The 16,191-nt window shown below is 39.2% G+C and overlaps 1 protein-coding gene across 1 annotated transcript in view; it reads right to left on the bottom strand.

Annotated features, from left to right (window-relative positions):
- Window positions 1-16,191, bottom strand: part of alk (ALK receptor tyrosine kinase) — a 924,960-nt gene that overhangs the window by 90,850 nt on the left and 817,919 nt on the right. Inside the window, exons 12-13 of the mRNA XM_061895727.1 lie at window positions 14,359-14,524; window positions 8,782-8,929 (exon numbers count right to left, since the gene is read on the bottom strand). Of these exons, the coding sequence (XP_061751711.1) occupies window positions 8,782-8,929; window positions 14,359-14,524 (314 nt within the window). The remainder of the gene's footprint in view (window positions 1-8,781; window positions 8,930-14,358; window positions 14,525-16,191) is intronic.

The following is a 16,191-nucleotide window of genomic DNA, read 5'->3' as shown; positions in this document are numbered from 1 at the left end:
GTGGAGCACAGCAGGATACAAGTGTGGAAATGCACTCCTCTGAGAGTAAAATTATTGTATCTATTTTTAGATATAGAAGAAAACATTACCATTGTTCTATTTGTCATTCTGTAAACATTTCAAAGGCATTTTTTAAACAATGGATGGTAATTTTCTGTGCAAAGTGAGTCAGAAAGGTCTGCATTAAAACAGATAATTCAGAGCATTTCAAACATTGTGGGGCACAATTTCTCTAAATGCTTTTTGTAACTCTTGCTTGAAAATGTTATTTATTTCAAGGGGACTGCACTTTTTTTGTTGTAATTTTGCCTATCGTTCACAATCCTAGAGAGAGACGAAAAGACACTATTTTTTTTTGCATTCTAACTTGTAGTAATTGTCATGTGCTCGGTGGCTAACAATGCAACTAAACGTTCCGTAACCTACAACATTGAAAGCGAACACAGAGGAACTCTTTTTGTAGCGTAGTATCACATTGCCTTGCAACGCCATGCTACATGATTAGCATTGAGCTAGCTTGTGCGTCAGTACTCAAATAGCGTTTGAGTCTGTAATGCACAACACAATGTGACAGGAAACCAATCTGTATTGACTGAAAACAATGAAAAATCATTATACAGTATATCTGTCAAGTATTAGCCTAAATTTCATGTTTTGTTTGTACACACCTCGCTCAACAGCATACGTTCTGTAGTTGTAATAACAAGCATGACATTCTGCATGTATCATGATAAATATTAAAGTGACTCACTTTATGGACAGTTGTCGGTTTGGTACAGTTGGTCGGGTAAGGTTTTTTTTCTGGTTTATTTTGGGTAAACAGGCCTTTTATTTTGGCACAGCTTGGCTCCAACTTTCAAATTTACAGTATCATGTCACGCCAACCTCGCTCTCTCGGTTTCCGTTTGCTCCAATGTTTTACCCTCTCCGCGTGCTCACTTTTATAAGCAGCAGTTCATCCTCCGTATATTCAGCTCCAAAAAGATAAGGTTGTGAATCCTCAAAGGTTCGTCCAAAAAAGGTTGTCTTTGTTGTCTGTTACCAAGTCCGCCATGATTAGAACTTACACACGTGTTTGTTTCTTGAAGTAGGAACAAACATTTGTTGCCGGAAGTCAGATATTCATTGCTCTGAGAACGGAAATAAATGCGCTGAGGAAATAAGCTCCAGTAATGCATAAAATTACCTAAACACGGTAAATATTGCACATATTATATATATTGTGTGTGTGTTTTTCTGTTACCATATTTTATATAGACGTGCAGTGTCTATATAAAACATTGATAGAGACGGCTTTGAAGGCTACATCAAAAATGCGGCAAATGACTCCCATTAGCCGCAATTTGCAAGCGTTTTTAATCACCTTTGGAATCGTAAAAAAAAGTAATGCGTCCTCTTGTCTCTCATAATGAATGTAAACGACAGGCAAAATTTCAGCAAAAAAAAGTGCAGTTACCCTTTAAATGCATCAAAGCTATTAGGAGGATTACATTATTTATTTTTACAACTTGTACTTATGTATGATGAATTCATAACTTAGCTAAACTATACATGTATTTTTTTGGGAATTCACAATTACAAGCCGTAAAACTTAGTAAGATACATTGTATTATTGTTACATTGGTCGAACGAGCAATCACAAATCCCCACTAATTGAGTTAAATCAAGCAGTGAGAGCCAATGAAATAAAAGGCCCGGGTTGTCAACTCAAAAATTAGTAGAAGAGGACGCAAAAAGAATACTAGCGGCTGACCTTCTTTTTCTCTGCTTTTTGAGCGCTGGCGTCCACATGGGCAAACTTGATAGAGGACGCAAATCTGATATACAAAATTTGTGCACAGAGGATTTCATCTTTTGAGTGAGCAAAATTAGGAACGGAATCCATTTAGTGTATTTGTCTATACATTCTAATTATCGGAACGCTCACAATAGGAAATGCAAATTTAATTATATAGTGCACCCAATGTGATTCATCTAGACTGAAACTGTTCTGCGGAAGCTGCTTTGTGTCTATATTTAGCCCGTCTGGAATGTGCATGCAGACTGGCAGTTGCACGGCAATGGCTATGAGAAAAACAACAACCTGGATATAGGAAAGATGAACTGCTGGTTAAAAGCACGAAAAAAAGGATGAAACGTTGGAGCAGACGGAAGCTGAGAGAATGAGGTTGGCGCGACTAGACGCTGCAAATGGGTAACTTGGAGCTAAGTTTTGCCGATAGAAATTGCGTGCATACCCAAAATCAAGTGTAAAACGTCCCCTGCTTGACCAAACAGACAACTGTCTATCGAGTAAGTCACTGTATTAATTATCATGATACATGCAACACATCACCGCAAAACTAAAGTACATATGCTGTCAAACTAGCTGTCTACAAAAAAAAACATGTGGGCTAATACTTTACAGATACTGTAACATGATTGTTCGTGTTTTTCGGTCAGTGTGCATTACAAACTCAAAAGCTATTCAGCTGCTGAGGCAGAAGCAAGCTTACCTAGGCTGACCATATTCTGAAATCTCAAAAAATAGGACACGTATATGCGTGCCAAGGCGGGCAGCACGCCAAGGCCGGAACTAGGTGAAAATTTGCCAATGATACTTGAACTTGCTTTATAAAAAATATATTTATTTAAATAAAGCATTTTTTTACTCTGTTGACAGCAGTGTTGGCACTAGACATTTTCAAAATGGGGTACCATGGACCCCTTCAAGTCATAAAATGGGGTCCCACAGTAAATTTTTAGGGTCCCACTTTTTTGTGATAAACATAGGCATTGTTGTGTTATATTTCACATTCTATATTGTGTTTTGGAAAAAGGTTGTCATAAGTGTTACTTAACGACGGCGTGGGGCAGTGGGAGAGTGGCCGTGCCAGCAACCCGAGGGTCACTGGTTCAAATCCCACCTAGAACCAACCTCGTCATGTCCGTTGTGTCCTGAGCAAGACACTTCACCCTTGCTCCTGATGGGTGCTGGTTGGCGCCTTGCATGGCAGCTCCCTCCATCAGTGTGTGAATGTGTGTGTGAATGGGTAAATGTGGAAGTAGTGTCAAAGCGCTTTGAGTACCTTGAAGGTAGAAAAGCGCTATACAAGTACAACCCATTTAATTAATTAAAAGAAATAATAAAAAAGAAGACAAATTTGTATGCATATGTAAGTGTATTCAGTTACAAACATTCATTCACTTTCTTCTTTCCTTCATGGATCTAAACTTTACCGCTGATGGTAGTTTTTTCTATGTTTTTATTTAATAAGTTGTATGTGTATTTATTTCAGTATAAAAGTGTAAGAAGTGTTTTGCTTCGGTCATGAAATGATGATAATGGTTTGCCAGGGCATACATACATTTTATATTTAACGCTTAAATCTCTGTATTGTCAAAATGTATTAGTTTTTTTATGTTGTTTTTTGTTTGTTTTCCGCCCCCTGTTTTTGTCAAACAAAACTATGTTTTTTTATGGTAAACACACAAAATATGTAAAATCTTTCCACAAAATTATTTTTCAAAGTGGAATACTTGATGTGAGGTAGTCGGGGTTGAGGTGGGTGGGGTAGAGGGTAGCGGGGGTGTATATTGTAGCGTCCCGGAAGAGTTAATGCTACAAGGGGTTCTGTTTTTTTTTTTCTTTTGTGTTAATGTTGTGTTACGGTGCGGATGTTCTCCCGAAGTGTGTTTGTCATTCTTGTTTGGTGTGGGTTCACAGTGTGGCGCATATTTGTAAAAGTGTTTAAGTTGTTTATACGGCCACCCTCACTGTGACCTGAATGGCTGTTGATCAAGTATGCCTTGATTAACGAGCAATCCAGTATCTCGCACTATCGCTCTATCGCTCTGTCTGTCTCTGCCCCTCCCTCATGCATTCTGCAGCGTGCGAACCCCTCCACAATTTGTTTGGTTCTTAACTCCTTCTTAACCATGTACGTACATTGAAAATACACGCCAGACATTTGATGTATTTAAGAAAACCCGCCCAGACACCCCGGACAGTCCCGCAAAATAGGACATGTCCGGGGAAAAGAGGACGTATGGTCAGTCAAGCTTACCTCTTGCCATAGCTAGCTTGGTTATAGTACAGGTTACGGAATGTAAATTAAGTAATGTTGGCGGATTTTGGATGCCGTTTTAAGTGATTTAAAGGCAGAATTGTTTGCTCACATCAGCTGCATTGCTAGCTACCAAGAACGAGAACATTTTTACGTGTCAGGATGCAAAATAAAACAACGATTTGTCTTCTTGTCTCTCATGATTGCAAACGATGGGCAGAATAAAAAGAAAAAGTGCAGTTTCCCTTTAAGAATCTTTAACCAGCTTTTTGTGCTTTAAAATAAATAGAAAACAAATAAAATGTCCCCTGTCCCCCAGTCCTTTGCTTTCTGAAGCTGCGGCCCCTAAAACCATTTAGTTGAATATCCCTGCTTTAGACCAATCATTCAAAGTAATTTTATTTTCGTTTCAACAAGAAATTTAATGCTTGATGTCAAATATGATTCCCAGCCAACTAGCAGAGCTATAAAAATCACCAATAAACTCATTTGTCTGGCCACCATGAGTCTTGGACTATTAGGTGTTACATTATCTGCAAGGCCTGCACATATTGTATCCTAAATGAGTTATATCAAATACAATTGTATTTTCTTGTTAATTCCCAGGGTAAATCATGTTCCAACAAACCATCTTACTTTGTTAATATAGGACATTTTCAGTGTAGAGGCTGGCCTACATTTGTGAATGTTTATATTGGAGATGATGGATGGTTTCATTGGTGACTAGAGGGATTGGGAGGTTTTTAATCTCAGTGTTGTGTAAGCATACAGCGAGGCTGCCAGCTCCTGAGCATAACGGATGACAACCACCTTTGACAAAACAACACAAGTAAGCCGAGGAGAGAAAGCAGGGGGATCACTGCAAATTTAGTGCCATTAAAATGTTACCATTCCGAAAATGTCCTTAGACTCCCCTGAGGTTCTCCATTCTGTAATAATAGTCATGTTGAAGGTTTTTGTTCCGTTGCCTCCACAGTGCGGAACGATTGGCAGAGAGCCTCCGTTCACCATTTGGGGGTTTTTTGTGTTCATTTCCGCAAGTCTAATTAGTTCTGCTCCTATTTCATATGCTACAGTACATACATTAGATTTTTTTTTGATGGAAGATACAGATTTTATAATTTATTTATTAAAAAACCGGGCCAAAACCCATTAATAAACATTGGTAAAAAAAATGTGCTATTTTTAGCTACAAAGCTATTTTTATCAGTGCTGAGTATGTAGATGGGAACCATGCAATGTCACAAGATTCCAATAGTCCATGTCTCCTATTTTATAAAGCTAATGACAGATGTCTTTGCCAACATTCCTGTCAAATCTGTAACCATTGGCAATTCTTAATTCACAAAAATTCTAATGCATTTCAAAAACGACCGCAATGTATTTCACAGGGCATCCTCCGATTTTTATGCAAAAACATTTTTACAAAGTCCTGTATATACATGTCTTTTAGATGTCTCCTCCATTACACAGACCTGCAGCGATGCCTGAATATATTTACAAGCACTGAACCCCACAAATTACTGCATTAATTTGGTTGAAACCAGTTTATTCAGATTATGTTTGACTTTTTAAGAATCGGAATAACACTCTTGGATTATAAAAAAAAAAAAAACAGTTCCCTCTTGCATGTACAATGGAGCAAAAATGTATTTAGTCAGCCACCGATTGTGCAAGTTTTCCCACTGAAAATGATGACAGAGGTCTGTAATTTTTATCACAGGTACACTTCAACTTTGAGAGACAGAATGTGAAAAAAATCCAGGAATTCACATTGTAGGAATTTTAAATAATTTATTAGTAAATTATGGTGGAAAATAAGTATTTGGTCCACCATTCAAAGCTCTCACTGATGGAAGGAGGTTTTGGCTCAAAATCTCACGATACATTGCCCCATTGATTCTTTACTTAACACGGATCAATCGTCCTGTCCCCTTAGCAGAAAAACAGCCCCAAAGCATGATGTTTCCACCCCCATGCTTCACAGTAGGTGTGGTGTTCTTGGGATGCAACTCAGTATTCTTCTTCCTCCAAACACGACGAGTTGAGTTTATACCATAAAGTTCTATTTTGGTTTCATCTGACCACATGCCATTCTCCCAATCTTCTGCTGTATCATCCATGTATCCATTTTGGTATAAACTATATATGTAGTATTTACATATTATATATACTGATATATATATTATCCATCCATCCATCCATCCATTTTTCTACCGCTTGTCTCTTTTGGGGTCGCTGGGGTGCTGGAGCCTATTTTATATGTTTATATAATATATACAATATATAATATTTACCATAAATGGTAAATGGGTTGTACTTGTAGAGCGCTTTTCTACCTTCAAGGTACTCAAAGCGCTTTGACACTATTTCCACATTCATCCATTCATACACACATTCACACACTGATGGCGGGAGATGCCATGCAAGACGCTAACCACAACCCATCAGGAGCAAGGGTGAAGTGCCTTGCTCAAGGACACAACGGACGTGACTCGGTTGGTAGAAGCTGGGGATCGAACCCAGAACCCTCAGGTTGCTGGCACGGCCACTCTCCCAACCGCGCCACGCCGACCCCGAATGGGATAAGCGGTAGAAAATGGTCGGATGGGAAATTACAAATGAGAAAAGCACTTTGGGAACACAGACCTCTGCTAAGCTCAATTGTAAAACAGTCCTGAATACAAACGGGGATCTAAAAAAAAAAAATACCTTCAAAATGTAATAGCTTGTTCCTGACCCCAATTCAAACATTTCATAAATTAGATGAATATCTGTCAAACACTTTTCAAGGTAACAAGCAGAATAAATAAAACCCTCTTGTCAGTCAGTACTCTCTGTTTCGCACACGCACCCAAGAACAAAACACTGCATTATACCCTGGATAACCCGAATGGGACAAGCGGTAGGAAATGAATGGATGGATGGTTTTAGCCTTTTTCACGATATGAAAAATATTAAAATGGCTTCTCATATCCTTTGAATGTTCAGTATTCGGTCCTCTGTGGAAATGTTTGGACACCGCTGACTTAGGCGAACACAGGACGGTATGCAGGTTTTAGATTCTGAATGTATGGCTTATGTTTAGACAGAAAAGTCTACATACTGGTAGTAAATTACATTAAGGACGTCAGCTAAGAAGAGGAATAGGATACATTTTTGGAAAATGTTTTACAGACAATGTCATGCAATATTTTTAGCTCAACATTGCTACTACTGTACCACAGTACACACAACGAATCAACAGCAAAAAGTTGGACTCTATAGATCAGTTATTTGGTCCTCTGAAATTGTTTAACAATACAAGCATAAACAAGTATAATGAGAAACTACAAAAGTGAGCAGATCCCACAATCTTTTGCTACTGCAATGTTTAACAAAGACTCACCATGTACAATATTACAGTATGGCCTGTGATGAGGTGGCGACTTGTCCAGGGTGTACACCACCTTCCGACCGATTGTAGCTCAGATAGGCACCAGCGCCCCCCGCGACCCCAAAGGGAATAAGCCGTAGAAAATAGATGGATGGATATACAGTATATGATATATACTGATATATATATTATCCATCCATCCATTTTCTACTGGTTGTCCCTTTAGGGGTCACGGGGGTGTTGGAGCCTATTTTATATGTTTATATAAAATTTACAATATATAACAATTACTACGTACAATATTAAAGTATGGCCTGTGATGAGGTGGCGACTTGTACAGGGTGTAACCCGCCTACCGCCCGACTGCGGCTGAGATAGGCTCCAGCGACCTCCCACAACCCCAAAAAGGAACAAGTGGTAGAAAATGGATGGATGGATGGATGGATGGAATATTACAGTATATGTAACAGCTGCAGTATAAAATTATTATGGTGTGTGTATAAGGTAAGACATATCATCTGGCATTTTGTTTCACATTAGGGGACAGCGTGGCGCAGTTGGGAGAGTGGCCGTGCCAGCAACCTGAGGGATCCTGGTTCAATCCCCACCTTCTACCATCCTAGTCACATCCGTTGTGTCCTTGAGCAAGACACTTCAATCATGCTCCTGATGGGTGCAAGGCCATACCTTGCATGGCAGCTCCCGCCATCAGTGTGTGAATGTGTGTGTGAATGGGTGAATGTGGAAATAGTGTCTAGGCGCTTTAAGTACCTTAAAAGGTAGAAAAGCGCTATACAAGTATAACTCATTTATTATGCAAAAGCAACTTTTCTTACTTTATGGTACCTGCTGATCTGTATTTGGGATCTGCATAAATACTGAAAAATTACGTGAGACCGCCTTTGTAGTCTGTGGTGACACCACAGTCGATAAGCTTCTTCTTTTTCTCTATCTTCTTGTTATGGGACATTCATCCTCCGTTTTGTCCCTCCCCCCCTTTTTTTTTTTACACTGGAGTCGGGTGAATGTGAATGTTTTAAAAGAGTTCTGTCGGTGAGACCGCAAATGTGTCCTATCGGGTAATTACATGAGCACAAGGAAGGCAAATATGTATGTGTGTGTGTGTTGAAGGAGAGCTATGTTGGCTTCTTGAATGTACAACCCCTCGCTGTAAGATAATCACGAGTATACCACAAATAAAATAGAAAGTTTACTACAGCATGAACAGATCCCTTTTATTTTTCTTTCCTAGAAGAGGTGGAAAAATGACTCATTTGATGGTAAGCCAGACTCTAAATCGACTCTGAGATCAAACATTAGTTTGATCTCAGAGTCGTACTGAAGTTGATTTTAACTTACATTGGGGCAGGCATCCTCTCCTTTTTGTCCAACTAGGATGTAGATCAGCTCTCCTTTTCTCAGCAGAAAGTCGCCGCTCATGTAGGTGCCATGTGACCTGCTGATGGCCATAACACTACGTCCTCCAGCTGCACCGTAGGCTGTGATCCTAGAAGACACACATCCAACAGAAACATATAATAATAATAATTATGTTTCATTCATACCAGTACAGTAGAACCTCAGGTACATTTTTGCTAAAATATTGCTTATGGTAAAGTGTATTTTTTCAGATAACACCCAGTATTTCTTGTAATAAACTGTATTTCACATTTGTGTGTTGTGGTGTGGCTTCACGGTGGCAGAGGGGTTAGTGCTTCTGCCTCACAATACGAAGGTCCTGCAGTCTTGGCTCGGGATCTTTCTGTGTGGAGTTTGCATGTTCTCCTCGTGAATGCGTGGGTTCCCTCCGGGTATTCCAGCTTCCTCCCACCTCCAAAGACATGCACCTGGGGGTAGGTTGATTGGCAACACTAAATTGGCCCTAGTGTGTGAATGTGAGTGTGAATGTTGTCTGTCTATCTGTGTTGGCCCTGCGATGAGGTGGCGACTTGTCCAGGGTGTAACCCGCCTTACGCCCGATTGTAGCTGAGATAGGCGCCAGCGCCCCCCGCGAACCCAAAAGGGAATAAGCGGTAGAAAATGGATGGATGGTGTTGTGGTGTTGTCCCGATACCAATTTATGGTACCGGTACCAAAACAATTTTCAGTACTTTTCGGTACTTTTCTAAATAAAGGGGACCACAATAATTTCATTATTGGCTTTATTTCAACAAAAAAATCTTAGGGTACATTAAACATGTTACTTATTGCGAGTTTGTCCTTAATTAAAATAGTGAACATACTAGACAACTTGTCTTTTAGTAGTAAGTGAACAAACAAAGGCTCCTAATTTAGCTGCTGACATATGCAGTAACATAATGTGTCATTTATCATTGTGGTATTTTTTTCAAAATTATTAAGGACAAGTGGTAGAAAAATTAATTATTAATCGACTTGGTGATTTACTCTAGAAAAGTTGGTGCTGCAGGGAATTCTGGGAATTTGTTCTGTCGTGTTTATGTTGTGTTGCGGTAAAAATATTCTCTCAAAATGTGTTTGTCATTGTTGTTTAGTATGGTTTCACTCTATGGCACATGTTTATGACAGTGTGGGCATTGCTCATACAGCTACCTTTAGTGTGACATGTATGGCTGTTGAGTAGGTATGCCCTTCAATCACTTGTGTTTAGAGTGTTCCAAGGTAAGTTAGTTATCTTAATTGTTGATGAAAGGTCATAGAATAATCAATTTGTCAACTTCAGACCATTATAACACGTCAACAGTCATGACTCCGGTGTGTAGCGATGTGAGTGTATAGTGAAGAGTGTAAAGTACCAGTCTAACTCCAGCCTATCTTGCCGATTGTATCGTACCAAATGTCTCGGCAAGAAACCTGCGTTCAAAGAACTCCGGATTATTAGTGATTCCCAGAGCCCAAAAAAGGTCTGCGGGCTTTAGAGTGTCTTATATTTGGACACAGTACTCTGGAATGCCCTCCCGGTAACAGTTAGAGATGTTACCTCAGTAGAAGCATTTAAGTCCCATCTTAAAATTATTTTGTATACTCTTGCCTTTAAATAGACCCCCTTTTTAGACCAGTTGATCTGCCGTTTTTTTTTCTTTTCTCCTCTGCCCCCCTCTCCCTTGTGGAGGAGAGCCGGGGGGGATACAGGTTCGGCGGCCATGGATGAAGTGCTGGCTGTCCAAAGTCGGGACCCGGGATGGACCGCTCGCCTGTGCATCGGTTGGGGACATCTCTGTGCTGCTGACCCGTCTCCACTTGGGATGGTCTGCTGCTGGCTGCACTATGGACGGGACTCTCGCTATTATATTGGATCCACTATAGACTGGACTCTCACTATTATGTTGGATCCACTATGGACTGGACTTTCACAATATCATGTTAGACCCGCTCGACATCTGGGGGGGGGACTCAGCCAAACTGTCACGAGGTGATGTTGCAATTGTCCTTGCCGACAATGCAAGTATGCTTGATAGAAAACGTTTGAATGTACAAACCCTGTTTCCATATGAGTTGGGAAATTGTGTTAAATGTAAATATAAACGGAATACAATGATTTGCTAATAATTTTCCACCCATATTCAGTTGAATGTGCTCCAAAGACAACATATTTGATGTTCAAACTGATAAACTTTCTTTTTGTTGCAAATAATCATTAACTTTTAAATTTGATGCCAGCAACACGTGACAAATAAGTTGGGAATGGTGGCAATAAATAGTGATAAAGTTGAGGAATGCTCATCAAACACTTATTTGGAACGTCCCACAGGTGTGCAGGCTAATTGGGAAAAGGTGGGTGCCATGATTGGGTATAAAAACAGCTTCCCAAAAAATGCTCAGTCTTTCACAAGAAAGGATGGGGCGAGGTACACCCCTTTGTCCACAACTGCGTGAGCAAATAGTCAAACAGTTTAAGAACAATGTTTCTCAAAGTGCAATTGCAAGAAATTTAGGGATTTCGACTTCTATGGTCCATAATATCATCAAAAGTTTCAGCGAATCTGGAGAAACCACTCCACGTAAGCGGCATGGCTGGAAACCAACATTGAATGATCGTGTCCTTCGATCCCTCAGACGGCACTGTATCAAAAACTGACATTAATCTCTAAAGGATATCACATTACCATGAATTGCACCTGTCAATGTTTACTTTTGTATGCAAATTAAATCAACAAAAAAAATCCTGACTTTGGATCAATGTTCACATACTCTAGTATTTGGTTCTCTATTAGATGCAATGGTTTTCCGTATTGGACCACGATTTCAGTCCTAACTTGTTCACCGGTCCTTATATAGAAGGTACTTTTCCTCGTTGATGTCTCAAGAAGGGTAGACACACGCACATGCACACGCGCGCACACACACACACACACACACACACACACACACACACACACACACACACACACACACACACACACACACACACACATTTTTGCACGCATTCATTGAATATAATGCAGACAGGACACTCATCCGTCCCAGTTTTTCTGGCCAGAAAAAAATCAACATTGATTGGTTTTTGGGAGTGCTTCAATATTACTCTTCCCTTGTGGTCATGCTTGGTGGAGAGAGAACACCGCCCGTTGCTCGGTAGCTACCTCAGCTGTTTGCCTAATGACTTTTGGGAGATGCAGAGGGCACATTCATCTCTGTGGCCGTCTGTCAACTTCATTCACTGGCTCTTCCACATAACCAGGCTGCATTTAGGACACCCTTTTGAACTTTGAAAGTATAGAAGCTGTTTTTTCTGACATCTCTGAGACATGTGTTAGAATGTTGTTAGGTATTTAAAGATCTAAACCTTAGCATTGCTGCGTGGGAGGCTTGCAAAGTCCGCCCCCCCCACAAAGTTAAGTTCAAGATAAACAAGTCATATTTTCATAAAAGCCCACAGGAGGATTACTGATCTCTGTTAAAGGTGACTGATACTACATATTGTACATTCTAACTCATCAGCTCTCGTGTGGAAGCGCCTATGCCCTGGTGATGTACACAGGAGAGAAAGAAGTGGGTGGGAGTAGGCGTGTGCAGCAAAGAAAGACATCGTTAGTGTGTTGTATGTCTGTTGTGAGCGCGGTATTCAAAACACACCCCCTAAATAGCCCTATATCAAAAAGTCATTGTTCACGAGCAGAATCTTGTGGAATGAAATCAAAAACCCGCTGGGTGAAAAATGCCAAAATTAGTGTGAATAAAAAAGTTGCTGTCAAAGCATATTCGATCTTCATTAATATAGCATAATATTATAGATGGGTGAAAAGAGAAGTATTTCTAAATATTTATATAAAGGCTCCTAATTTGGCTGCTGACACATGCAGTAATACAGTGGTTCTCAAACTTTTTTTAGTGATGTACCCCCTGTGAACATTTTTTTAATTCAAGTACGCCCTAATCAGACCAAAGCATTTTTGGTTAAAAAAAAAGAGATTAACTAAAATACAGCACTTTGTCATCAGTTTCTGATTTATTAAATTGTATAACAGTGCAAAATATTGCTCATCTGTAGTGTACATCCTTGAACTATTTGGAAAAAAGATATAAAATAACTAAAAACATGTTGAAAAATAAACAAGTGATTCAATTATAAATAAAGATTTCTACACATAGAAGTAATCATCAACTTAAAGTGCCCTCTTTGGGGATTGTAATAGAAATCCATCTGGATTCATGAACTTAATTCTAAACATTTCTTCACAAAAAGAAATATTTAACATCAATATTTATTGAACATGTCCACAAAAAATCTAGCTGTCAACACTGAATATGGCATTGTTGTATTTTTTTCACAGTTTATGAACTTACACTCATATTTTGTTGAAGTATTATTCAATAAATATATTTATAAAGGATTTTTGAATTGTTTCTATTTATATAATATTTAAAAAAAAATTACAAGTACCCCTTGGCATACCTTCAAGTACCCCCAGGGGTACGCATACCCCCAATTGAGAACCACTGCAGTAATAATGTAATTTCCGGTCGTATTATTTTCTCAAAGCTATTATTGATATGCTAGTTAATTAACTGTTATAATCTGGTTATTTTCTGCTGTAACATGGTTCTGTTAAAATGTAATAAGCATTTATTATTGTTGTTTGGATACTTGACACTAGTTTTTGGCATCCAATACCACGTAGTTATAGGGGGAGTACTAGACATGAAATAAAGTGAGTTTATTTCAGTCATATCATCAAACATTGTGATATCCCCATTTAAATAAGAAAATCTCATTTCAGTAGGCCTTTAAGATATTCGACACTCTACTGCCGTCTGGAGGCTAATGTGGAAAGGACACACCCCACTTAGTCACCTTTCATGTGCCAGGTAAACCACGACGAATGAATTATCTTCCTACTGTAAAAGTTTTAAGATCACTGAATATAATTTTTTTTTTTTTTTACATTATTTCCTACTATTGCTTCTCATTGAAATAATTTGGTTTTTGTTCTTCAAGCATTCCTTTGTCCATGGACTTATTATCTGAGTTTGTAAACAATAATAAAAAATAAAAAAGACAAAATATTATTTGAAGATAAAAAATACCAATATATATCCGCCCACCTTTTGTTTACATTCAAGAACTATAGCTTGCGTTTTGCGCTCAGCATATACTCCTACGGTGTGGAGAGTAGCATGTGCTGTGGCTACTCTGTGTCCTCCAGTGATTATGGTATATATAAGAAAATTACTTTATTTTTCACCATAGAGGTAAGGATTGCTGACTTTGAAGTGACTTTGCTGCACTGTGGAGGGACATTAGCCGCTAGCGAGGACGTTACATTGCGTTGATGATGCAGCGTTCGTTTGCTTGTTGCTGTCAAATTTGCGGGACACAGTTAAAATGTGTTATCAACAGGCATTATCATGACATAACGATAGTATTAGGAGCTCTATCATTGGTCAAATAATTGATTTTGTAAAGATAATCACCCAACCCCAAATAATATGATATAAATAATGACTGGGTCTTACCTGTAGGTTCCAGTTTCAGGAACGGGCCACATTTGAATGCCTTTGAGAGGCCCCCGGGTGCCCACTGTCACATTGACCTTGCTGATCCTGTAGGAGTTCGAGCACTGGGTGGGAGTTGGACCATCAGGTCCTGCAGCCCCACAGGTGTGAAAAATCCATTTTTTGGCTGAACACCAAGGAGAGAAAATAAAATATATCATTAGACAGATTGCACAATTATGACCACCAGTGACTCATCAAGATAGATGTACTGTATATATGCTTCATTGTATATTCCTGCAGCAGAGGACAGACACATATGCATATATTTATCTTTGTGTATGGAATAGGCCATTTAAAAGTGGCACTATAAATTGTATTATGGAAATTAATATATGAAGAGCCACATTAATGAACAACGCAGGTGTTCAATGTATCACAGCTAATTAGAGATTGCACTCTAATTAGCTGGAGAATAATCTTGTCATGTGGACAACAGGAGGACGTCAAGCTGCAGTGCAACATCCTGATTTAAGGCTAGAGAACATAAGGCAGCCCGCCGCTTATTGTCTCCATCTGTCCAGCTTCAATACACATCTGTAATTTCTCATGTAGGTGACCCCTTGTGGCACAATGTGGCTGTCATACTGTTTATTAAATACGAGTGTATCACTTTCCTTGTCACAGTATATGGGCATATTATATAGGGTGCCAAATCACATTACACTGTGCAATTTGTTTTAAGAGTTGAAGGCAAGGACCAGTAGATACTTTGTAATTTTGCTTTAGTATACCACCAACATAAATGGAAACTTTACATTTTAGATTTAGTTTATTTTAAATGGGAGGATACATATCAATGAACATTTGACATGTAAATACAGTATATATGTATACATATACAATACATATGCAATATATACAGTGGGGCAAAAAGTATTTAGTCAGCCACCGATTGTGCAAGTTCTCCCACTTAAAATGATGACAGAGGTCTGTAATTTTCATCATAGGTACACTTCAACTGTGAGAGACAGAATGTGAAAAAAAAATCCAGAAATTCACGTTGTAGGAATTTTAAATAATTTATTTGTAAATTATGGTGGAAAATAAGTATTTGGTCAACCATTCAAAGCTCTCACTGATGGAAGGTGGTTTTGGCTCAAAATCTCACGATACATGGCCCCATTCATTCTATCCTTAACACGGATCAATCATCCTGTCCCCTTAGCAGGAAAACAGCCCCAGAGCATGATGTTTCCACCCACATGTTTCACAGTAGGTGTGGTGTTCTTGGGCTGCAACTCAGTATTCTTCTTCCTCCAAACACGACGAGTTGAGTTTATACCAAAAAGTTCCATTTTTGGTTTCATCTGACCACATGACATTCTACCAATCCTCTGCTGTATCATCCATTTATCCATTTTGGTATAAACTCAACTTGTCGTGTTTGGACGAACACGTGACACATCTCCATGACAACCATCTCCCATAATCAAGGAAATCAGACGCCGGCGGTGCCATAAGCTCCTAGCCACTTCCTCTGGAATAATGTAAAAGACCAAAAGAACACCAAAAAACTAGTCGACATTCTTCTCTTCAATTCGTCATTAGTAAATCTCGGGCGACTGAGCAGCAGATATGTGACGTAAATGTAAGGGCTGGGACAACTGACGTAAACAGGAAGTATCCCGTAGGGTAGACTGTCCCAATTAATATCACTCCAGCCGCTGCTGGAGGACTCTCGCCAGGACAAACACTTTATCGACTCCATGGGCTGGGTCCTTGGAAGGATACAGCCCCCAAAGTGAGATACTGCTAATGTCATGGCGGTCTCGAGTTTCCAATAATTTCTAC

The sequence above is a fragment of the Nerophis ophidion genome, linkage group LG03 (assembly GCF_033978795.1).
Source record: "Nerophis ophidion isolate RoL-2023_Sa linkage group LG03, RoL_Noph_v1.0, whole genome shotgun sequence".
NCBI classification, from domain to species: Eukaryota; Metazoa; Chordata; class Actinopteri; order Syngnathiformes; family Syngnathidae; genus Nerophis; species Nerophis ophidion.
The sequence above is the reverse complement of the archived record's forward strand: the minus strand, read 5'-3'. Positions and strand labels throughout refer to the sequence as shown.